We start from the raw sequence: 24,247 nt of genomic DNA, 5'->3' as shown, positions 1-24,247 counted from the left end.
GAGCACGAGGTCAGTCCTTCGATCCCAACCCAACGCCGCATGAACAAAGGAGAAGACATCGGCGAGCGTACCTTTCTCGAGGTTCTTGACGCTCTTGGAGGAGAGCGTGATGCGGATCCTGTGCTGTGGATCCATCATGCCAGCCTCGAACCCGGCCTTGCCAGCCTTCATCGGCGGCGCGTACGCCATATCCGCCGCCATGGGTTGTGGGAGCAGGGAGAGGGACTCGGGCGCTAGGGTTTCGCCTCGTCGATGCCGGAGGAGAGGTGGCGGCGGACAGCGTTAGGTTTTGAGGCTCGCGTGGTGGAGGCATTTATGTAGAGGCGGGGAGGTTGAGGTGAGACCCCGCCTGGCCGTTGGATGTGGCTGAGGTGATCTGGCCGTTGGATCGGAGCTTCGTCCTTCGGGGAGGTGGGGTTTGTCAATGATAGTGGGCCCGTCAAAAGCTCCGGTTCGGGCAAGGCCGCAAGGCTGCGGCCACCGGCCCGCCACGGCCCACGTGTCGAGTTTAGATTCCAGAATCATCTCCTCTCGGGGGAAAAAACCCGTCCGTAGCAGGAACTGTGTCTGCTTTGGATTCGTGACACATATTCGTCCATCGATTGTAAAGTCGCAGGACAAGGATTTGTGATACGTATTTATCTATCAACGTTAAAACAACAGAACAAGGATTTGTAACACATATATTTATCTATCCTCGTGGAAAATAGTGCAACTTTTTATTGTTTCCTAGACTTGTTTGACTGCAACTGAATCCAATCAAATCCACATCTTTTGATTGCAATCCAATCCATATGAAGCCTTGTTCGGTTAATCCCGTTACCCATGGATTGGATGAGATTGGAAAAAATTAAGAAGAAGTTTGACTTGCTCGGGATTTAAACCCACCCAATCCCACTCAATCCATATGAATTGAGAGCTAACCGAACAAGCCCTGAGCTGGGCAAGACTAGAAGTGGAAAACCAGCTCATTTTCCATGCTAATCCATCCCAAACCAAGCCTAATTTAGGTCTTGTTTGATAGAGCTTCACTTCAAAAATTTCAACTTTGTTCCAATTTTTTTCACCCAAACAGGTCCAGCTCCACGAGCTCTAGCTTTAAAAAAATTGAAACTAGAGGCAAGTTTCATGAATTCATAAAGCTTTTTAAAGGGTGCTTCAAAAACATTGTTTTTATATCTCCTCATGAAGTTGTACGAAAATTACCTACCATATCACTGATTACGCAACATACAACTTCCGTTCTCTCGCGACAGGCCACTAATCATTAAGAATAATTAAGTAAACTCACGTAAATCAATTGTAATATAGAAGCTATAGTCCATATGCAAGCCAAACGCTTTTGAAAACCCCACCTTAATAATTTGTTGGAGTTATTTTATGGTGAAGCTGGAAAATCAAATCTGAAGTTTTTGAAGTAAAGACAGGCCCTTAGCTTCATCCAGATTCGCTTGAATCCATGTCGTGTTAATGTGGATTGTGATGCAGATTAGTTAACCTTTTACCACGAGCGAGCGCTGAACTGAGCTAGTTTTGGGGTGCCACCAAATGAGACCTGGCAAGCTGATTCAAATATGATCTCCTGTCCCACACTTCTTTTCTGCGGAAGTGGCCTTCTCATTCTAGTCTGTACAAGCTATTGCATAGATTGTTACTTTCTCCATTTTATAAATATATGATACCGTTGATTTTTTAAAAAAATTATAACTATTTATTTTACTTAAAAAATAATGAGTTATCATTTATTTTTATAATTTGTTTTATTATTTAAATTAGTTTATGTTTGACTTAAAATTTTATATTTTTAAATAAATATTTTGAATAAAACGAATGATCAAAATTTCCGGAAAAAAACGTTAGTATTTTTCCAGTGATTGGTAACACACATACACAAAAATATTGGCGAAGTGACGTTGCGCTCCTCAGGCGTATGCTTCTGGAAGTTGCCAAACTGCTATGCTGTATTTCTGAATGATCAAGCCTCATGACATTAAAATTTAAAAGCCATCATCCGCACGTCAATCAGCTCTAACACCAGGAGCAGAGATGGTAATGAACTTACAGGAAGGACACCAGCCCAGCCAGCAGGCAACTCTCAGATCGATGATACTTTTCATTTCAAGGTCTGCTTGCTGCATCCTCTGGATACTTCTTCTCATACTCCATGCACGGATATCATGTCCTAAGCGCCATGGATTTGCATCGCCTAATTCAGATAATTAGGATATACGGTTGACAAGCACGAAGAAAAGAACTCGCTCGTCTTTCGGTTTCGTTACACACAAAAATCCAAAAAAAAAGGTCACGAAGAACCACGGCTTTTCACAGAGTATGCAAAAATCATCAAACGAATATCTGAGAGGTCCCAACACAATCAAAGTGACTCCCCCCCACCCAAAAAAAAAAGCCAACCCCCCAAAATAGTGTATGTGAATTACCAAAAAAAATGGTTCTCCGGGATACATCATGACAAATCATTTTTCAGTACGTACGAACTAGCAATGCTGAAACATGGCCTGTTATCTTTGGAACGGTATTGGAGCTCGTCCTGGCCATGTTTCGATTCTTTCAAAGTATTTCACAGGGACAACGCCATCAAAACCAAAACCTTCTGTCAAGATCACTTTGTTGTCTGAAATATAAAGCTTCATCCCATCTGCGCGACAAATTTAGGTGTTATATCAGCCTCTAGCACTCAGAAAACGAAAGAATTTTTTTGGGGGCCTATTTGTAAGCATTATATAGTACCTTTAAGTGCTTTACTAACATCTAGATGTATCAAGATGTTTACATTCTGCCTTATACCTGAAGATGGAAAAAGGAATTCAAGTTCGGTGTGTGTAAGTGCAATCAACCCCAAGTGAGGGTTTTGGTGATTTAATGACAAAACAAATAAGGGTACTAACAGTTTTTGTTCTCAGTGTTTGATTAGAAGGAAACAGGAACTTAAGGAAGCACCAAGGACTTCATGCAACAGACGTATAAAATTTATGTAAAATCTTGTGTTGCATGATGTAATTCTTCCTTGTTCTTTTCCGCACAGGTACAGGTGTTTGCTATAGCTCAAGTCCTCTAATTCAAAAGCTATTTTTGAAAATCAAAAATCACTTTAACTTTATTTGGCTGACCATGGTTTGGGTTGAGAAACTTAGAGTATTCTTGCTGAAAAGCAGCTGAACTTCTTCAACTGCAGCTGAGCTTTCCAGCTGAACTTAACTTCAGCTGTGATGAGCTTCTTCAGCTGCAACTGAGCTTTTCAGCTGAGCTGGACTTCAGCTGAGTTGAACTTTCAACTCCAGCTGAACTTCAACTTCAGCTATGGACCTCTCTGACCATACCCAGCTGAACTTGCCCCAGGGCAGCTGAGCTGGGGTTTTCTCTCCAAAACTCTCTGGTCTAGACCAGCTGAACTGGTCCTGGGGGGCAGCTCAACTGGTCTCTGACCCTCTGACTTCTGATCTGCAGTCTGCCAGTCAGACTGGCAGTCAGGTCGCCAGGGGTGTCAGGGGGGCGGTTCAACCGCCCTAGGGGGAGGTTCAACCGGTCCTGGCCTGTCTGACCCGCCTGCAGGTCAGTCTTTCAGTCAGTCTGGCAGTCAGACTGGTAGACAGACTGCTGACCTGTCAGGGGGCGGTTCAACCGGTTTTCAGCGGGGTTTTTGGTCAAACGGCTAGTTTTTGAGCCGTAACTATAAATAGACCCCCTCTCTCTCTTCTTAAACACGGCTGAACACTCACTCATTTATTGCTCACCTAACTTGAGACAAAGCACTCATCTCTCCATCTCTCTCACACTTAAATCTTCTTCAAGATTCAACCTTGTTGGAGGAGCTCTTGGGTGTGAGGTTTGTGCTTGTGCTCACGATTTGGTTTTCCTCTCCCATCTCTCTTTCAAAGACTTGAGCTTGTGCAAACCCCTCTTGTGCGTTCTTGGTGTTCTTGAAACCCTAGGTTTCAAGATCTTTTGAGGTTGCTTGGGAGTCTCCAAATTTGTGGACGACCCTAAGAAGTTTGTATCACCCGCTCTTTGAGCTAAGATAAGAAGAGATTGCCTTGACCTTTGTGGTCGGCTCTTGGAGGATTAGGGTTGAAAAAGACCCGGCCCTTTGTGGGCTCCTCAACGGGGAGTAGGACACCTTTGTGGTGTGGCCGAACCTCGGATTAAATCTTGTGTCTTGTGTTCTTGCTTGTTTTAACTTAAGATATTTTTACTTGCAAGATTGACATAAAGATTTCTCCGTAGAGTTTATCTAGAAGTAAAATAACATTTACATATTCATCTTTTCATCCTCACTTAGCTATATCTTACTTCTCTCAAGAACTTGCGAAATACTTTTTCGAGTAGATTTTAGTCTAAAGTTTATAAAACAGTTGGATTGGTTCAGAGTGGTTCAACTTGCGCACGTAGCTGTTGAACCGGCCTGCACCAGTCGAACTGTGTATCTAACAATCTTTCGAAGTTTGTTGTGAAAATTTTCAGATTAGCCTATTCACCCCCCCTCTAGGCTACTTTCAATTGGTATCAGAACTTCGTACCTCGTTTTACGCTTAACCACGTGAGGAAACGATCATGTCTACTCAACGGGACCATGTGGATCCTCTCCTCGAGGAAATCCCCATCACATCTTCCGGTGAGGAAGTGGACCCCAAGGTCCTCGACCTCGCCATGAAGATTGCCGAGAGAATGTTCCTCAAAATGAAAGAGGAAGATGCTAAAAAAAAGGCCGAAGAAGAAGAATCAAGAAGAAAGGCCGAAGAAGATAAAGGTAAGGGAACATTTGATTACAATGACGATCTAGTGGATCTTTTGGTGTCTAAGGTATTGAGCAAGGTAAGTCTCAACACCGAAGGATCATCTACCAAAAGCAAAGGTAACGAATTTAGCAAAGTTCAATTCGATTACTCTAGAAATTATATTCCCAACTTCTCTTCCGCCCCACTTGAAAAGTTACCAACTCTTAGTGAGTTGAACTATGACGAGTGGGCCGACAAGATGAAGTCGCATTTAATCGGTGTGCATCCTAGTCTTTGGGAGATTGTTAATGTAGGTATGTATAAGCCCGCCCAAGGAGAAGAGATGACTCCGGAAATGATGCAAGAGGTTCATCGCAATGCTCAAGCAGTGAGCATAATTAAAGGAAGTCTTTGTCCGGAAGAATACCGGAAAGTTCAAGGAAGAGAAGATGCCTGTGACATTTGGAATATTCTTAAAATGTCAAATGAAGGAGATCCCAAAGCTAAGAGACATAGAGTTGAAGCTTTGGAAAGTGAGCTTGCAAGATATGATTGGACAAAGGGTGAGTCGCTTCAATCACTCTTTGATCGGTTGATGGTGTTGGTCAACAAAATAAGAGTACTTGGGAGTGAAGATTGGAGTGACTCCAAGGTCACAAGATTATTCATGAGAGCATATAAAGAAAAGGATAAAAGTCTTGCAAGGATGATTAGGGATCGTGATGACTATGAGGATATGACGCCTCATCAATTATTTGCAAAGATTCAACAACACGAGTCCGAAGAAGCCCCTATCAAGTCAAGGGACTCTCATGCCTTGATCACTAATGAACAAGACAACCCTAAGAAGAACAAAGACCACAAAGCAAAGAAAGTGGTCGAGACCTCAAGTGATGAAGATAGCTCAAGTGATGAAGACACAGCTATGTTCATCAAAACATTCAAGAAATTTGTAAGGAAAAATAACAAGTTTCAAAGGAAAGGAAAGAAGAGGGCATGCTATGAATGTGTCCAAACCGATCATTTCATAGCGGATTGTCCTAACAAGAAGGAACAAGAAGCTAAGAAGGAATACAAGAAGGACAAGTTCAAAAAGGGGGGCAAGACCAAGGGACACTTCAAGAAGAAGAAATATGGTCAAGCCCATATTGGTGAAGAATGGAACTCCGATGAAGAGAGTTCTAGCTCCGAGGAAGAGGAAGTGGTGTGGCCATCCAATCTACATCAAGCTCGCAACTCTTCACCAACCTACAAGACGACTCCTACACTCCAACTTGCCTCATGGCAAAAGGAGATAAGGTAACCTTATTTAGTAATGATTTTCCAAATGATGACGATGATGAACAAATTGCCATGAAAAATAAAATGATTAAAGAATTTGGCTTGAATGGATACAATGTTATCACCAAATTAATGGAGAAGCTAGATAAAAGAAAAGCAACTCTTGATGCTCAAGAAGACTTGCTTATCCTTGAAAAGGAAAGAAACCTAGAGCTTCAAGAATTGCTTCACAATAAAGATGAAATGCTAGATGTCTTGACTAAGGAAGTATCTTTAGTCAAGATAACTATAGAGAATAAAGATAAAGAAGTAATTAATATGAAAACCTCTATAGCTAATCTTGCAAATGAAAAGAATGCACTTGAAGCAAGCATGTTAAACTTGAATGTTCAAAATCAAGAACTTCAAGTGCAACTTGAAAATTGCAAGAACATCAATGCCTCATCTTTAGTGCTTGAATCTAAGTCTAGCTTAAATGATAATTCTTGCAAACATTGTGCCAAATATCATGTTTCTTGTTGTCTAACTAACCATGCAAGGAAGAATAGCCCACAGGTGAAGGTCAAAGAAATTTTGAAAAGATGCTCTAGCAATGATGGGTTAAAGAAAGTTTAACCCAAGTATAAGTCCCTTAAGCCCAACAATGGAAGAAGGGGGCTTGGATTCAACTCATCCAAGGAAAACCCTAGCACAGTGCATAAGGGGTGGAGATCCCCCAAGTTCATAGAGGGAACCACCCTATATGATGCCTTGGGGAGGATTCACTCATCAAATGACAAGTCACCTCAGGTAAAGGTTAACTTAAGTTCCACAAAGAGTAAGATGAAGGAAGTAGGATCCTCAAGTGGACAAAAATCTAATGCTCCCATTTTCCACTCATATCTTTGTGATTATATGTTCACTTGGGATTTAGGAAAATTAGTTGTGAAATATGTGGGTGCCTACACTAAACGAAAAGTCATGAAAAGAAGTGTGTGGGTACCCAAGGTTATAACTAACACTGTAGGACCCAATTCAATTTGGGTACCTAAAAGCATAGCCTAAACTTGTTTTGCAGGTCTACTCCTCTGGTGGGTCAAGTTGGGTGCTTGACAGTGGATGTACAAATCACATGACCGGGGAGAAAGACATGTTTCATAAATTGCAACTAACTCAAGAAGCACAAGAAATTGTGTTTGGAGATAGTGGCAAGAGTAAGGTGATTGGTATTGGTAAAATTCCTATCTCTGACCAACAATCACTTTCAAATGTTTTATTGGTAGATTCTTTAAGCTATAATTTGTTTTCCGTTTCACAACTTTGTGGAATGGGTTATAATTGTTTATTTTCGGATGTGGATGTGAAGATCCTTAGAAGGGAGGACTCCTCAGTTGTCTTTACCGGTCGCTTGAAGGGCAAGCTTTATCTTGTTGATTTCACAACAAGTAAAGTGACGCCTGAGACTTGTTTAGTGGCAAAGTCCGACAAGGATTGGCTATGGCATCGCCGACTAGCCCATGTCGGTATGAGGAATTTGGCCAAACTTCAAAAGGATAATCACATCATTGGACTAACAAATGTTTTATTTGAGAAAGATAGGGTTTGTGGCGCATGCCAAGCAGGAAAGCAACATGGAGTCCCACATCAATCAAAGAATGTGGTCACAACAAAGAGGCCATTGGAGCTTCTTCACATGGACCTCTTCGGACCTGTGGCCTACATTAGCATTGGTGGTAGTAAGTATGGTTTAGTTATTGTTGATGATTTTTCTTGATTTACCTGGGTTTTCTTTTTAAGTGATAAAGGTGAAACTCAAGAAATATTGAAGAAATTCATGAGTAGAGCTCAAAATGAATTTGAGCTCAAAATCAAGAAAGTGAGAAGTGATAATGGGACGGAATTCAAGAACACAGGTGTCGAAGAATTCTTAGGAGAAGAGGGAATCAAGCATGAGTTCTCGGTGCCTTACACTCCACAACAAAATGGTGTTGTGAAAAGAAAGAACCGAACTCTAATTGAAGCTGCAAGAACCATGTTGGATGAGTACAAGACACCTGACAACTTTTGGGCAGAGGCGGTCAACACCGCCTGTCATGCAATCAACCGTCTCTATCTTCATAAGATCTACAAAAAGACTGCTTATGAGCTTCTCACTGGTAACAAACCTAAAGTTGATTATTTTAGAGTATTTGGTTGTAAATGTTTTATTCTTAACAAGAAAGTCAAGAGCTCAAAGTTTGCTCCTATAGTGGACGAGGGCTTCTTGCTTAGTTATGTATCAAATGCGCATGGATATCTTGTTTTCAACAATACCACCGGTCTTGTTGAAATGGCGATAGACGTGACATTTGATGAGTTTAATGGCTCACAAGGGCATGTTTCTAATGTCACTGCAGGAAATGAAGAACTACCTTGTGAAGCCATAAAGAAACTTGCAATAGGTGAAGTGAGACCTCAAGAAAAGGATGATGAGGAAGGAACTTTCTGGATGACCAATGAGGTTGTTGATGTGGGTGCAAAGGTGGTGAGTGACAAAGTCTCCACCCAAGCAAACCCATCAACCTCAAGTCATCCAAGCCATGAAGAAAATCATTAAAGGATGCCAACAGTGGTAGAAGATGAACACGAAAGCATTGATGGTGAAGTGCCTCTTGATCAAGTGAATGATGAGGAGGAGCAAATACAAAGACAACCATCAGTGTCTAATCCAAGAGTCCATCATACAATTCAAAGGGATCATCCGGTGGACAACATCCTGGGTAGCATCAGGAGAGGGGTAACGACTCGATCTCGTTTAGCTAATTTTTGTGAATTTTACTCGTTTGTTTCCTCTCTTGAGCCACTTAAGGTTGAAGAAGCATTGGGTGATCCGGATTGGATAATTGCCATGCAAGAGGAGTTGAACAACTTTACCCGGAATGAAGTCTGGTCCTTAGTCCAAAGACCCAAACAAAATGTGATTGAGACTAAATGGGTCTTTAGGAACAAACAAGATGAACATGGCGTGGTTACAAGAAACAAGGCACGGTTGGTTGCCCAAGGCTATACTCAAGTGGAAGGACTTGATTTTGGCGAAACATATGCGCCGGTAGCAAGGTTAGAATCAATTAGAATATTAATTGCATATGCTACTAACCATGATTTCAAGCTATATCAAATGGATGTCAAGAGCGCATTTCTAAATGGACCACTACAAGAGAGAGTATATGTGGAGCAACCACCGGGTTTTGAAGATCCAAAGAAGCCAAATCATGTTTATCTACTTCACAAGACACTCTACGGGCTTAAACAAGCCCCTAGAGCTTGGTATGACTGTCTTAAAGATTTTTTAATTAAGAATGGGTTTACAATAGGAAAAGCTGACTCTACCTTATTTACTAGAAAAGTTGACAATGAATTATTTGTGTGCCAAGTATATGTTGATGACATTATATTTGGTAGTTGTCGAGGACCATAATTAGGGGTACCCTCAAGACGCCTAATTCTCAGCTGGTAACCCCCATCAGCATAAAGCTGCAGAGGCCTGATGAGTGCGATTAAGTCAGGGATCAGTCCATACGAGCGACTTGATCACGCCTCGCCCGAGCCTAGCCTCGGACAAGGGCAGTCGACCCCGAGAGACTTCCGTCTCGCCCGAGGCCCCCCTTTAACGGCGGACACATCTCCGGCTCGCCCGAGGCCTTGCTTTCGCTAAGAAGCAACCCTGACTGAATCGCCGCACCGACCGACCGAGTCGCAGGAGCATTTAACGCAAAGGTGGCCTGACACCTTTATCCTGACACGCGCCCTCCGGCAGAGCCGAAGTGACCGCCGTCACTTCGCCGCTCCACTGACCGGTCTGACAGAAGGACAGCGCCGCTTGCGCCACTCCGACTGCAGTGCCACTTGACAGAGTGAGACTGACAGGCAGTCAGGCCTTGCCAAAGGCACCATAGGAAACTCCGCTCCGCCCGACCCAGGGCTCGGACTCGGGCTAAGACCCGGAAGACGGCGAACTCCGCTCCGCCCGACCCAGGGCTCGGACTCGGGCTAAGACCCGGAAGACGGCGAACTCCGCTCCGCCCGACCCAGGGCTCGGACTCGGGCTAAGACCCGGAAGACGGCGAACTCCGCTCCGCCCGACCCAGGGCTCGGACTCGGGCTAAGACCCGGAAGACGACGAACTCCGTTTCGCCCGACCCCAGGGCTCGGACTCCGCTCTGGCCTCTGCCGAACAACCTCCGCCTCGCCCGACCCAGGGGCTCGGGATCGGCCTCGGCAACGGAAGACAGACTCGACCCCAGTTTCGGAGGAGCCCCCACCTCGCCCGGCCTCGGGCGCGGGCCCGCCACGTCAACAGAGAGCGCCATCATCACCCTACCCCGAGCCGACTCGGGCCGCAGAGAACAAGACCGGTGTCCCATCTGGCTAGCTCCGCCAGATAGGCAATGATGGCGCCCCGCGTGCCCTGTGACGACGGCGGCTCTCAGCTCCCTTACGGAAGCAGGAGGACGTCAGCAAAGACTCGACCGCCCCAACAGCTGTCCCTCCGCCAGGCTCCGTTGCTCCTCCGACAGCCACGACATCATACCAGCAGGGCGCCAAGATCTCTCCGGCTGCCACATTGGCATGTACTTAGGGCGCTAGCTCTCCCTCCGCTAGACACGTAGCACTCTGCTACACCCCCATTGTACACCTGGATCCTCTCCTTACGCCTATAAAAGGAAGGACCAGGGCCTTCTTAGAGAAGGTTGGCCGCGCGGGACGAGGACGGGACAGGCGCTCTCTTGGGGCCGCTCGCTTCCCTCACCCGCGTGGACGCTTGTAACCCCCTACTGCAAGCGCACCCGACCTGGGCGCGGGACGAACATGAAGGCCGCGGGATTTCCACCTCTCTCACGCCCGTCTCCGGCCACCTCGCTCTCCCCCCTTCGCGCTCGCCCACGCGCTCGACCCATCTGGGCTGGGGCACGCGGCACACTCACCCGTCGGCTCAGGGACCCCCCGGTCTCGAAACGCCGACAGTTGGCGCGCCAGGTAGGGGCCTGCTGCGTGCTGACGAACAGCTTCCCGTCAAGCTCCAGATGGGCAGTCTCCAGCAACCTCTCCGGCCTGGGACGGTGCTCCGTTTCGGGAGTCTTGAGTTCATGTCCTTCGACGGCAGCTACGACATGATACTCCTTCCACCGCCGCGCGACAATGACAATGGCGGCCGACAACCCGCCCGCTGATAGTCGCCTAGAGGGGGGGTGAATAGGGCGAAACTGAAATTTTCAAATATAAACACAACTACAAGCCGGGTTAGCGTGAGTAATAAGGAAATGAGTCCGTGAGAGAGGGCGCAAAACAAATCGCAAGCGAATAAGCAAGTGAGACACACGGATTTGTTTTACCGAGGTTCGGTTCTTGCAAATCTACTCCCCGTTGAGGAGGCCACAAAGGCCGGGTCTCTTTTAACCCTTCCCTCTCTCAAACGATCCACGGATCGAGTGAGCTTTCTCTTCTCAATCACTTGGAACACAAAGTTCCCGCAAGGACCACCACAAGATTGGTGTCTCTTGCCTCAATTACAAGTGAGTTTGATTTCAAAGAAAGGATCAAGAAAGAAGAAAGCAATCCAAGCGCAAGAGCTCGAAAAAACACAAGCAAATCACTCTCTCTAATCACTATGGCGTTGTGTGGAGTTTGGAGAGGATTTGATCTCTTTGGTGTGTCTAGAATTGAATGCTAGAGCTCTTGTAGTAGTTGGGAAGTGGAAAACTTGGATGCTATGAATGGTGGGGTGGTTGGGGTATTTATAGCCCCAACCACCAAAAGTGGCCGTTGGGAGTCTGTCTGCTCGATGGCGCACCGGACAGTCCGGTGCCCCCTGCCACGTCATCACTGCCGTTGGATTCTAGCCGTTGGAGCTTCTGACTTGTGGGCCCGTCTGGGTGTCCGGTGCACACCGGACATCTACTATTCCTTGTCCGGTGTGCCGGAATGGGCGCGCCTGACATCTGCGCGCGCAGAGCGCGCATTAAATGCGCGGCAGAGAGCCATTGGCGCGGAGATAGCCGTTGCTCCGGAGTCGCACCGGACAGTCCGGTGCACACCGGACAGTCCGGTGAATTATAGCGGACTAGCCGTTGGAGTTTCCCGAAGCTGGCGAGTTCCTGAGGTCGTTCTCCTTTGGCGCACCGGACACTGTCCGGTGTACACCGGACAGTCCGGTGAATTATAGCGCGAGGCCTCTGGAAATTTCCGAAGGTGACAATTTTGAGCTGGAGTCCTCTGGTGCACCGGACACTGTCCGGTGGTGCACCGGACACTGTCCGGTGCTCACAGACCAGAGGGCCTTCGGTTCCCACTTTGCTCCTTTGTTGAATCCAAAACTTGGTCTTTTTATTTGCTGAGTGTGGACCTTTTACACCTGTATAATCTATACACTTGGGCAAACTTAGTTAGTCCAAATGTTTATGTTGGGCAATTCAACCACCAAAATTAATTAGGGACTAGGTGTAAGCCTAATTCCCTTTCAATCTCCCCCTTTTTGGTGATTGATGCCAACACAAGCCAAAGCAAATATAGAAGTGTATAATTGAACTATTTTGCATAATGTAAGTGTAAAGGTTACTTGGAATTGAGCCAATAAAAATACTTACAAGATATGCATGAATTGTTTCTTTCTTATATAACATTTTGGACCACGTTTGCACCACATGTTTTGTTTTTGCAAACTCTTTTGTAAAATCCTTTTCAAAGTTCTTTTGCAAATAGTCAAAGGTAAATGAATAAGATTTGCAAAGCATTTTCAAGATTTGAAATTTTCTCCCCCTGTTTCAAATGCTTCTCTTTTGACTAAACAAAACTCCCCCTAAATGAGATCCACCTCTTAGTGTTTAAGAGGGTTTTGATATATCATTTTGAAATACTACTTTCTCCCCCTTTTGAACACGATAGGATACCAATTGAAAAATATTCAACACTGAGTTTTTGAAATTGGTGGTGGTGGTGCGGTCCTTTTGCTTTGGGCTCATTTCTCCCCCTTTTTAGCATGAATCGCCAAAAACGGAATCATTAGAGCCCTCGAAGTGCTATCTTCCCCTTTGGTCATAAATGAGTTAAGATTTTACCAAAAACGAAGTCCGGTCCTTTTGCCGTGGGCTCATTTCTCCCCCAAGGATGAAGTCCGGTCCTTTTGTTTGATGCTCATTTCTCCCCAAAGAATAGAGAGTTGCTTGGAGTGATGGCGAAGTATGAGTTACGGAGTGGAAGCCTTTGTCTTCGCCGAAGACTCCAATTCCCTTTCAATATACCTATGACTTGGTTTGAAATATACTTGAAAACACATTAGTCATAGCATATAAAAGAGATATGATCAAAGGTATATGAATGAGTTATGAGTGCAAGTTAACAAAAGAAATTCCTAGAATCAAGAATATTTAGCTCATGCCTAAGTTTGTTAAAAGATTGTTCATCAAGAGGTTTGGTAAAGATATCGGCTAATTGATCTTTAGTATTAATGTAAGAAATCTCGATATCTCCCTTTTGTTGGTGATCCCTAAGAAAATGATATCGGATGGCTATGTGCTTAGTGCGGCTATGCTCGACGGGATTGTCGGCCATTTTGATTGCACTCTCATTATCACATAGCAAAGGGACTTTGGTTAATTTGTAACCGTAGTCCCGCAGGGTTTGCCTCATCCAAAGCAATTGCGCGCAACAATGGCCTGCGGCAATGTACTCGGCTTCGGCGGTGGAAAGAGCGACCGAATTTTGCTTCTTTGAAGCCCAAGACACCAAGGATCTTCCCAAGAACTGGCAAGTCCCCGATGTGCTCTTCCTATTGATTTTGCACCCTGCCCAATCGGCATCCAAATAACCAATCAAATCAAATGTGGATTCCCGAGGGTACCAAAGCCCAAACTTAGGAGTATAAGCCAAATATCTCAAGATTCGTTTTACGGCCGTAAGGTGAGCTTCCTTAGGGTCGGCTTGGAATCTTGCACACATGCACACGGAAAGCATAATATCTGGTCGAGATGCACATAAATAGAGTAAAGAACCTATCATCGACCGATATACCTTTTGATCCACGGACTTACCTCCCGTGTCGAGGTCGAGATGCCAATTAGTTCCCATGGGTGTCTTGATGGGTTTGGCATCCTTCATTCCAAACTTGCTTAGAATATCTTGAGTGTACTTCGTTTGACTTAGGAAGGTGCCTTCTTGGAGTTGCTTCACTTGAAATCCTAAGAAATATTTCAACTCCCCCATCATAGACATCTCGAATTTCGGTGTCATGATCCTACTAAACTCTTCACATGTGGACTCGTTAGTAGACCCAAATATAATATCATCAACATAAATTTGGCATACAAACAAGTCATTTTCAAGAGTTTTAGTAAAGAGTGTAGAATCGGCCTTTCCGACTTTGAAGCCATTTGCAATAAGGAAATCTCTAAGGCATTCATACCATGCTCTTGGGGCTTGCTTGAGCCCATAAAGCGCCTTAGAGAGCTTATAGACATGGTTGGGATACTCACTGTCTTCAAAGCCGGGAGGTTGCTCAACATAGACCTCTTCCTTGATTGGTCCATTGAGGAAGGCACTTTTCACGTCCATTTGATAAAGCTTAAAGCCATGGTAAGTAGCATAGGCTAATAATATGCGAATTGACTCAAGCCTAGCTACGGGTGCATAGGTTTCACCGAAATCCAAACCTTCGACTTGGGAGTATCCTTTGGCCACAAGTCGAGCTTTGTTCCTTGTCACCACACCATGCTCGTCTTGCTTGTTGCGGAAGACCCATTTGGTTCCTACAACATTTTGGTTAGGACGTGGAACTAAATGCCATACCTCATTCCTCGTGAAGTTGTTGAGCTCCTCTTGCATCGCCACCACACAATCCGAATCTTGAAGCGCTTCCTCTATCCTGTGTGGCTCAATAGAGGAGACAAAAGAGTAATGTTCACAAAAATGTGCAACACGAGACCTAGTAGTTACCCCCTTATGAATGTCGCCGAGAATGGTGTCGACGGGGTGATCTCGTTGGATTGCTTGATGGACTCTTGGGTGTGGCGGTCTTTGCTCTTCATCCTCCTTGTCTTGATCATTTGCATCTCCCCCTTGATCCATGCCGTCATCTTTAGGTGGCTCATTTGATTGATCTTCTTCTTCATCAACTTGAGCTTCTTCCTCATTTTGAGTCGGTGGAGATGCTTGCGTGGAGGAGGAAAGTTGATCTTGTGCATTTGGAGGCTCTTCGGATTCCTTAGGACGCACATCCCCAATGGACATGTACCTTAGCGCGATGCATGGAGCCTCTTCATCACCTATCTCATCAAGATCAACTTGCTCTACTTGAGAGCCGTTAGTTTCATCAAACACAACGTCACATGAGACTTCAACTAGTCCAGTGGACTTGTTAAAGACCCTATATGCCCTTGTGTTTGAGTCATAACCAAGTAAAAAGCCTTCTACAGTCTTAGGAGCAAATTTAGATTTTCTACCTCTTTTAACAAGAATAAAGCATTTGCTACCAAAGACTCTAAAATATGAAATGTTGGGCTTTTTACCGGTTAGGAGTTCATATGATGTCTTCTTGAGGATTCGGTGTAGATACAATCGGTTGATGGCGTAGCAAGCGGTGTTGACCGCCTCCGCCCAAAACCGATCCGAAGTTTTGTACTCATCAAGCATGGTTCTTGCCATATCCAATAGAGTTCGATTCTTCCTCTCCACTACACCATTTTGTTGTGGCGTGTAGGGAGAAGAGAACTCATGTTTGATCCCTTCCTCCTCAAGAAAGCCTTCGATTTGAGAGTTCTTGACCTCCATCCCGTTGTCGCTTCTAATTTTCTTGATCCTTAAACCGAACTCATTTTGAGCCCGTCTTAAGAATCCCTTTAAGGTCTCTTGGGTTTGAGATTTTTCCTGCAAAAAGAATACCCAAGTGAAGCGAGAATAATCATCCACAATAACTAGACAGTACTTACTCCCGCCGATGCTTATGTAAGTGATCGGGCCGAATAGATCCATGTGTAGGAGCTCCAGTGGCCTGTCGGTCGTCATTATGTTCTTATGCGGATGATGAGTGCCAACTTGCTTCCCTGCTTGGCATGCGCTACAAATCTTGTCTTTTTCAAAATGAACATTTGTTGATCCTAAAATGTGTTCTCCCTTTAGAAGCTTATGAAGATTCTTCATCCCAACATGAGCTAGTCGGCGGTGCCAAAGCCAACCCATGTTAGTCTTAGCAATTAAGCAAGTGTCGAGTTCAGCTCTATCAAAATCTACCAAGTATAGCTGACCCTCTAACACTCCCTTAAATGCTATTGAATCATCACTTCTTCTAAAGACAGTGACACCTACATTAGTGAAAAGACAGTTGTAGCCCATTTGACATAATTGAGAAACAGAAAGCAAGTTGTAATCTAGAGAATCTACAAGAAAACATTTGAAATAGAATGGTCAGGAGATATAGCTATTTTACCAAGACCTTTGACCAAACCTTGATTTCCATCCCCGAATGTGATAGCTCGTTGGGGATCTTTGTTTTTCTCATAGGAGGAGAACATCCTTTTCTCCCCTGTCATGTGGTTTGTGCACCCGCTATCGAGTATCCAACTTGAGCCTCCGGACGCATAAACCTACAAAACAAGTTTAGTTCTTGACTTTAGGTACCCAAATGGTTTTGGGTCCTTTGGCATTAGACACAAGAACTTTGGGTACCCAAACACAAGTCTTTGACCCCTTGTGCTTGCCCCCAACATATTTGGCAACTAATTTGCCGGATTTGTTAGTCAAAACATAAGATGCATCAAAAATTTTAAATGAAAGATTATGTTCATTTGATGCAGTAGGAGTTTTCTTAGGCAACTTAGCACGGGTTGGTTGCCTAGAACTAGATGTCTCACCCTTATACATAAAAGCATGATTTGGGCCAGAGTGAGACTTCCTAGAGTGAATTCTCCTAATTTTGCTCTCGCGATAACCGGCAGGGTACAAAATGTAACCCTCGTTATCCTGAGGCATGGGAGCTTTGCCCTTTACAAAGTTGGACAATCTCTTAGGAGGGGCACTAATTTTGACATTGTCTCCCCTTTGGAAGCCAATGTCATCCTTAATGCTCGGGCGTCTCCCATTATAAAGCATGCTACGAGAAAATTTAAATTTCTCATTTTCCAGGTTGTGCTCGGCAATTTTAGCATCTAGTTTTGCTATATGATCATTTTGTTGTTTAATTAAAGTTATATGATCATGAATAGCATTAATATCAACATCTCTACATCTAGTACAAATAGATACATGCTCAACAATAGATGTAGAGGGTTTGCAAGAATTAAGTTCAACAATTTTAGCATGTAGAATATCATTTTTATCTCTAAGATCAGAAATTGTAACTTTGCAAACATCAAAATCTTTAGCCTTAGCATGTGAATTGAAACATTACAAACATGTGAATCAACCTTAGCATTTAAACTAGCATTTTCATGTCTAAGGTTGTCAATCATCTCACGGCAAGTGCTTAGCTCACTAGATAATTTTTCACATTTCTCAATTTCTAAAGCATAAGCCTTTTTAACCTTAACATGTTTCTTGTTTTCTTTAATTAGACAATCCTCTTGGGAATCCAAAAGGTCATCCTTTTCATGAATAGCACTGACTAATTCATTTAATTTTTCCTTTTGAGCTATGTTAAGGTTGGCAAAAAGGGAACGCAAACTATCCTCCTCATCACTAGCATTATCATCACTAGAAGATTCATATTTAGTGGAGGAGTTAGATTTAACCTTTTTCCTTTTGCCGTCCTTTGCCATGAGGCACTTGTGGCCGACGTTGGGGAAGAGAAGTCCCTTGGTGACGGCGATGTTGGCGGCGTCCTCGTCGTCGGAGGAGTCGCTAGAGCTTTCGTCGGAGTTCCACTCCCGACAAACATGGGCATCGCCGCCCTTCTTCTTGTAGTACCTCTTCTTCTCCTTTCTTCTCCCCTTCTTGTCGTCGCCTCGGTCACTGTCACTTGATATAGGACATTTAGCAATAAAATGACCGGGCTTACCACATTTGTAGCAAACCTTCTTGGAGCGGGACTTGTAGTCTTTCCCTCTCATTTGCTTGAGGATTTGGCGGAAGCTCTTGATGACGAGCGCCATTTCCTCATTGTCGAGCTTGGAGGCGTCTATCTGTTGTCGACTTGGTGTAGGCTCCTCCTTCTTTTCTTCCGTCGCCTTGAATGCGACGGGTTGAACTTCGGATGTGGTGGGTTCGTCAAGCTCGTTGATCTTTCTCGAGCCTTCGATCATGCACTCAAAACTTACAAAATGCCCGATTACTTCCTCGGAGGTCATTTTAGTATATCTAGGATTACCACGGATTAATTGAACTTGAGTAGGGTTAAGGAAAATAAGTGATCTTAGAATAACCTTAACCACCTCATGGTCATCCCACTTTACGCTCCCGAGGTTGCGCACTTGGTTCACCAAGGTCTTGAGCCGGTTGTACATGTGTTGTGGCTCCTCTCCTTTGCGAAGCCGGAACCGACCGAGCTCCCCCTCGATCGTTTCCCGCTTGGTGATCTTGGTGAGCTCGTCTCCCTCGTGTGCGGTTTTGAGCACATCCCAAACCTCCTTGGCGCTCTTCAACCCTTGCACTTTGTTATACTCCTCTCTACTTAGAGAGGCGAGGAGTATCGTTGTCGCTTGAGAGTTGAAGTGCTCGATTTGGGCCACCTCATCCTCATCATAATCCTTATCCCCTACCGATGGTACCTGTGCACCAAACTCAACAACATCCCATATACTTTTGTGGAGTGAGATTAGATGAAATCGCATTAAATCACTCCACCTAGCATAATCTTCACCATCAAAAGTTGGTGGTTTGCCTAATGGAACGGAAAGTAAAGGTGCATGTTTAGAAATGCGAGGGTAGTGTAGGGGGATCTTACTAAACTTCTTACGCTCTTGGCGTTTAGAAGTTACGGAGGGCGCGTCGGAGCCGGAGGTCGATGTTGATGAAGTGTCGGTCTCGTAGTAGACCACTTTCCTCATCCTCTTTTGTTTGTCTCCGCTCCGATGCGGCTTGTGGGAAGAAGATTTTTCCTTCTTCTCTTTGTGGTGAGAAGAAGATTTCTTCTCCTTCCCTTTGTTGGAGGAGCTCTTCTTCTTCTCCCTCCGTTTGGTGCGGGACTCTTCCGATGAAGTGCTCCCGTTGCTTGTAGTGGGCTTTTCGCCGGTCTCCATCTCCTTCTTGGCGTGATCTCCCGACATCACTTCGAGCGGTTAGGCTCTAATGAAGCACCGGGCTCTGATACCAATTGATAGTCGTCTAGAGGGGGGGTGAATAGAGCGAAACTGAAATTTTCAAATATAAACACAACTACAAGCCGGGTTAGCGTTAGTAATAAGGAAATGAGTCCGTGAGAGAGGGCGCAAAACAAATCGCAAGCGAATAAGCAAGTGAGACACGCGGATTTGTTTTACCGAGGTTCGGTTCTTGCAAACCTACTCCCCGTTGAGGAGGCCACAAAGGCCGGGTCTCTTTTAACCCTTCCCTCTCTCAAACGATCCACGGATCGAGTGAGCTTTCTCTTCTCAATCACTTGGAACACAAAGTTCCCGCAAGGACCACCACAAGATTGGTGTCTCTTGCCTCAATTACAAGTGAGTTTGATTTCAAAGAAAGGATCAAGAAAGAAGAAAGCAATCCAAGCGCAAGAGCTCGAAAGAACACAAGCAAATCACTCTCTCTAATCACTATGACGTTGTGTGGAGTTTGGAGAGGATTTGATCTCTTTGGTGTGTCTAGAATTGAATGCTAGAGCTCTTGTAGTAGTTGGGAAGTGGAAAACTTGGATGCTATGAATGGTGGGGTGGTTGGGGTATTTATAGCCCCAACCACCAAAAGTGGTCGTTGGGAGTCTGTCTGCTCGATGGCGCACCGGACAGTCCGGTGCCCCCTGCCACGTCATCACTGCCGTTGGATTCTAGCCGTTGGAGCTTCTGACTTGTGGGCCCGTCTGGGTGTCCGGTGCACACCGGACATCTACTGTTCCTTGTCCGGTGTGCCGGAATGGGCGCGCCTAACATCTGCGCGCGCAGAGCGCGCGTTAAATGCGCGGCAGAGAGCCGTTGGCGCGGAGATAGCCGTTGCTCCGGAGTCGCACCGGACAGTCCGGTGCACACCGGACAGTCCGGTGAATTATAGCGGACTAGCCGTTGGAGTTTCCCGAAGCTGGCGAGTTCCTGAGGCCGTTCTCCTTTGGCGCACCGGACACTGTCCGGTGTACACCGGACAGTCCGGTGAATTATAGCGCGAGGCCTCTGGAAATTCCCGAAGGTGACAATTTTGAGCTGGAGTCCTCTGGTGCACCGGACACTGTCCGGTGGTGCACCGGACACTGTCCGGTGTACACCGGACAGTCCGGTGCTCCCAGACCAGAGGGCCTTCGGTTCCCACTTTGCTCCTTTGTTGAATCCAAAACTTGGTCTTTTTATTGGCTGAGTGTGGACCTTTTACACCTGTATAATCTATACACTTGGGCAAACTTAGTTAGTCCAAATGTTTATGTTGGGCAATTCAACCACCAAAATTAATTAGGGACTAGGTGTAAGCCTAATTCCCTTTCACCCGCCGGCGGCGGAATCGACGACATCTTCCCCGCGTGGTGGAAGAACAACATGCGAGCTCGCCCCGTCCTCTCCCCCGCCAATGGAGGAGGAGGCGGGGCAACCAAGGCCAAGCGGGGGGCCGCGCTTCGTCGGCCGTCGAGCGAATCGACGTTCCTAGCGCCCCAACGGAAGGCACGCCGGACGTCGACCTCGCGTTCGAGACGAAGGCAAGCGTCGTCCCCCCGCGACGCACTGATCTCGAGCAAGAAGACGCCGCCAGCGCGCTCGCGGAGGGCTTGCAGGACGTCGCCCTTGTAACTGAGACGACGGTGCAACCAGTCCCCGATGTGACTACGTCGCTCCTCATCGACCAAAAATTTTGTGAAGAGTTTAGCAAAGTAATGACGAACATGTTTGAGATGTCTATGATGGGCGAGCTTAAATACTTCCTGGGATTTCAAGTCAAACAGCTCAAGGAAGGTACTTTTCTATGCCAAACCAAATACACACAAGATATGCTCAAGAAGTTTGGCATGGAAAAGGCAAAACACGCCAAGACTTCAATGTCATCAAATGGACATCTCGACCTAAATGAGGAAGGTAAACCTGTAAATCAAAAATTATATAGATCAATGATAGGATCACTGTTTTACTTATGTGCATCTAGACCTGATATAATGTTGAGTGTTTGCATGTGTGCACGTTTTCAAGCAAATCCTAAAGATTGTCATCTTGTAGCAGTTAAGAGAATTCTAAGATACTTAGTTCACACCCAAAACCTAGGATTATGGTATCCCAAAGGCTCATTTTTCGATTTACTTGGCTATTCTGACTCAGATTATGCCGGTTGCAAAGTAGATCGAAAAAGCACTACTGGGACTTGCCAATTCCTTGGGCGATCCTTAGTATCATGGAGTTCCAAGAAACAAAATTGTGTTGCACTTTCCACTGCAGAAGCTGAGTACATAGCAGCTAGGGCATGTTGTGCACAGTTGTTATGGATGAAGCAAACCCTTAGAGATTTTGGTTGTGAGTTTAACAAAATTCCACTTTTGTGTGACAATGAGAGTGCCATAAAACTTGGAAACAACCCTGTACAACACTCTAAACTAAACATATTGACATCAGACACCATTTCTTGAGAGACCACGAAGCCAAAGAAGATATCAAATTGTTTCATGTGAGCACCGAAAATCAACTAGCCGATATCTTCACAAAACCCCTCGATGAGACTAGGTTTTGCTTTCTTAGGAGTGAATTAAATATCTTGGATTCTCGTAACTTAACTTGAAAACGGTCACAAAATTTGTTTGATTCACTATTTTTGATTGATAGTTTTAAAGCTTTGTGATGATCTTTCAAAAACTTGGTGAAAATGTTAAAATTCGAATGCATTTTAGTGCTAAGATTTTTTTTGGGCTCAACTGGCTTGATCAGCTGAACTTCGGAGCTGAACTTCAGCTCAGCTGCTTTTAACCAGTTTTTTTACCAGGACCATCCTGGTTAAAACCGGTTGAACCGGCATAGTGGACCGGTTGAACCGTTCTCTGACAGGTCTGTCCGCGCAGGTCTGTCCGCGCAGGCCTGTTCGCGCAGGTCTGTCAGCTGCACCTTTTTTCAGTCGCGCAGCATCTTTTTCTCTCTTGACCGGTCGCTTCCACTTCTGCTGGCAGCCTGACGTGCAAATTTTTTAATCCGGTCGCATCCTGCAGGGCGCGCATCACCTTTTTTTCTTATCTCTGCAGGGCGCGCAACATTTATTTTGAACGGTCACTTCCTCTGCTGGGCGCTCAGATTTTTTTTCTTCTGCTTGCTGCCGCTCAGCAGGGTCTGTGCGCGCCATTTTTTTCTGTCCGGTCGCTTCTCCACCGCCGTGTCAGAGCGCCAGAACTTTTTATTTGAGGGCTGTCTGGTCTCAGTTTGCATGCAAATGTCAGGGCGCCATGCAGTATCCGCTGTGCTCTAGCGTCAATGCGCGCACAGATTTTTTTTTTGTGGAGTCCGGTCAGCAGCGGTGTGCATGCAGAATCTTTTTTCTGTCCGGTCACTTCTCCTCTGCTGGGCGCGCGCAGATTTTTTTTTGGACGCTTCTGCTCAGCCCGCACGCCATGCTACAGATTTTTTTCTCGCCAGTTTTTTTTCCTGTCCAGTCGCTTCCAGCAGCTGCGCGCACAGTTTTTTTTTTGTCACAGCCCCACTCTACTGCCGTGTGCGCAGCCTTTTGTTCTTGTGACCAGTCACTGTGTCACCCGCGCAGCAAGGAAACTATTTTTTTCTGTCACTTTCGTGCTGCAGTGTGAGGGATACAGGGCGCGCAGAACTTTTCTTTTGCGCAGTTCCTTTTCTTTTGCCGTCCGGTCTCATCTGCGCAGACACTTGGTTTTGTTTTTTTTTGCATAGAATCCCTGCAGTACACTTTTTCAGAATCCTGTGTCAGAAATTTGAATTTTTGGCATCTTCCCTCTGCTGTTTCTGGTTCTCTGACCACACTGGTCAGAACCAGCTGAACTGGCCCATGGGGGCGGTTGAACCGGTCCTGAGGACCAGCTCAACTGCGTATATATACTTGACTCTCCCTTCTCTTCTCCCACTTCATTCACTCTCACCTTAGTCGCTTCGCAACCTTTAGAGCCTCTCTTTCACACACCTCAACCGGTTCACAGTTTCACCACCTTTTCAATCATGGTGCGTCGTCGCAACCCCTCTGTGATTGAGTTTAGCAGCGACTCCGACGAGATTCAGGAGGAATCTCCCGTCCCCTCTCCTCCGCCTCGTCGCTCCCTCTCTAAGAGAGGACGTGGCTCTGGTCGGATGGATGGCGAGGGCTCTTCCATGCCCTCGCAGCCGACTCGCGGGAGACGCCAAAAGGTTGGCGCCTCTCGTCCTCGTCGTAGCACGTCTTCCTCTGGGTATGCTCCCTGCCAGGAGGAGGATGGGGCTTTCGACGACTTCGTCGACCTTCCGACGCCTGATGCTCTCTACGTCACCGGACTGCACATGCATCCGGCGAACGTCAGCCGCGGTCCGCATGAATCTCCCGTCGACTTCACTCTGAAGGGAATAGACACCCTTCAGCGCCTGAGGTTCACCAACCCTACTCTCACTCCTCGTCATCCTGGTGTCCAGGACCCTCGGTTCTGGAATCTTTTCCAGGCTGACTTCTACAATTCTGTCATTCTTTCCAAGAAACACCCAGTCGTCCGACATAGATTTATTGACTGGGAGGGTTGTGAGAATATGGGAGATGCTGACATGTCGTCAGCTCTCGTAAACTTAGAGAGAAATGGGTTACGAAACATTATGACCATGGAATACCCCTGGAACGATGAGGTGGTAGCTCAGTTCTATGCCACCCTCTGGATAAAGAAAGTAGATGAGAAAGCCGATGGGTATGATTACCCAGTCATGTATTTCTTCATCCAGGGTAACTGGCACAAAGTCAGTTATCGTCGTTTTGCCCATATTCTGGGCTTCTCTGATGCAGATATTCAGGGCAGCAACATGCGAGTGCATGACATTCGGCTGCCCATGCGGGAAGAGACGGAATTCATTCATGTCTCTACTGAGCGGGAGTTCTGGACAACCGCTAACATGCATAGGTACTACAGGTACCTTAATTCTTTGTCTCGGATGACCGTTCTCCCGAAGGGCGGAAATCAAATGAACGTCCTTGGGGAGAGTCGA

The 24,247-nt window shown here is 45.7% G+C and overlaps 1 protein-coding gene across 9 annotated transcripts in view; it reads right to left on the bottom strand.

The window, feature by feature from the left end:
- The window catches only part of LOC100194044 (40S ribosomal protein S20), a 43,272-nt gene that overhangs the window by 1,874 nt on the left and 17,151 nt on the right, over positions 1-24,247 (bottom strand). For 2 of the 9 annotated variants that reach the window (XM_035962062.1, XM_035962064.1), the window contains exons 7-8: positions 2,749-2,805; positions 1,963-2,656 (exon numbers count right to left, since the gene is read on the bottom strand). In XM_035962062.1, coding sequence (XP_035817955.1) covers positions 2,520-2,656; positions 2,749-2,805 — 194 coding nt within the window. In that variant the 3' untranslated portion in view covers positions 1,963-2,519. Of the gene's footprint in view, positions 1-71; positions 2,657-2,748; positions 2,806-2,906; positions 5,634-12,616; positions 16,059-16,467; positions 16,607-24,247 lie in introns of those variants that run through there. The other 7 variants (XR_004852393.1, XM_035962067.1, XR_004852394.1 and 4 more) reach the window with 7 other exon arrangements.

Source organism: Zea mays, chromosome 9, assembly GCF_902167145.1.
Source record: "Zea mays cultivar B73 chromosome 9, Zm-B73-REFERENCE-NAM-5.0, whole genome shotgun sequence".
Classification (NCBI taxonomy): Eukaryota; Viridiplantae; Streptophyta; class Magnoliopsida; order Poales; family Poaceae; genus Zea; species Zea mays.
Note: the sequence above shows the minus strand (reverse complement) of the source record. Positions and strands in the feature narration are given on the sequence as shown.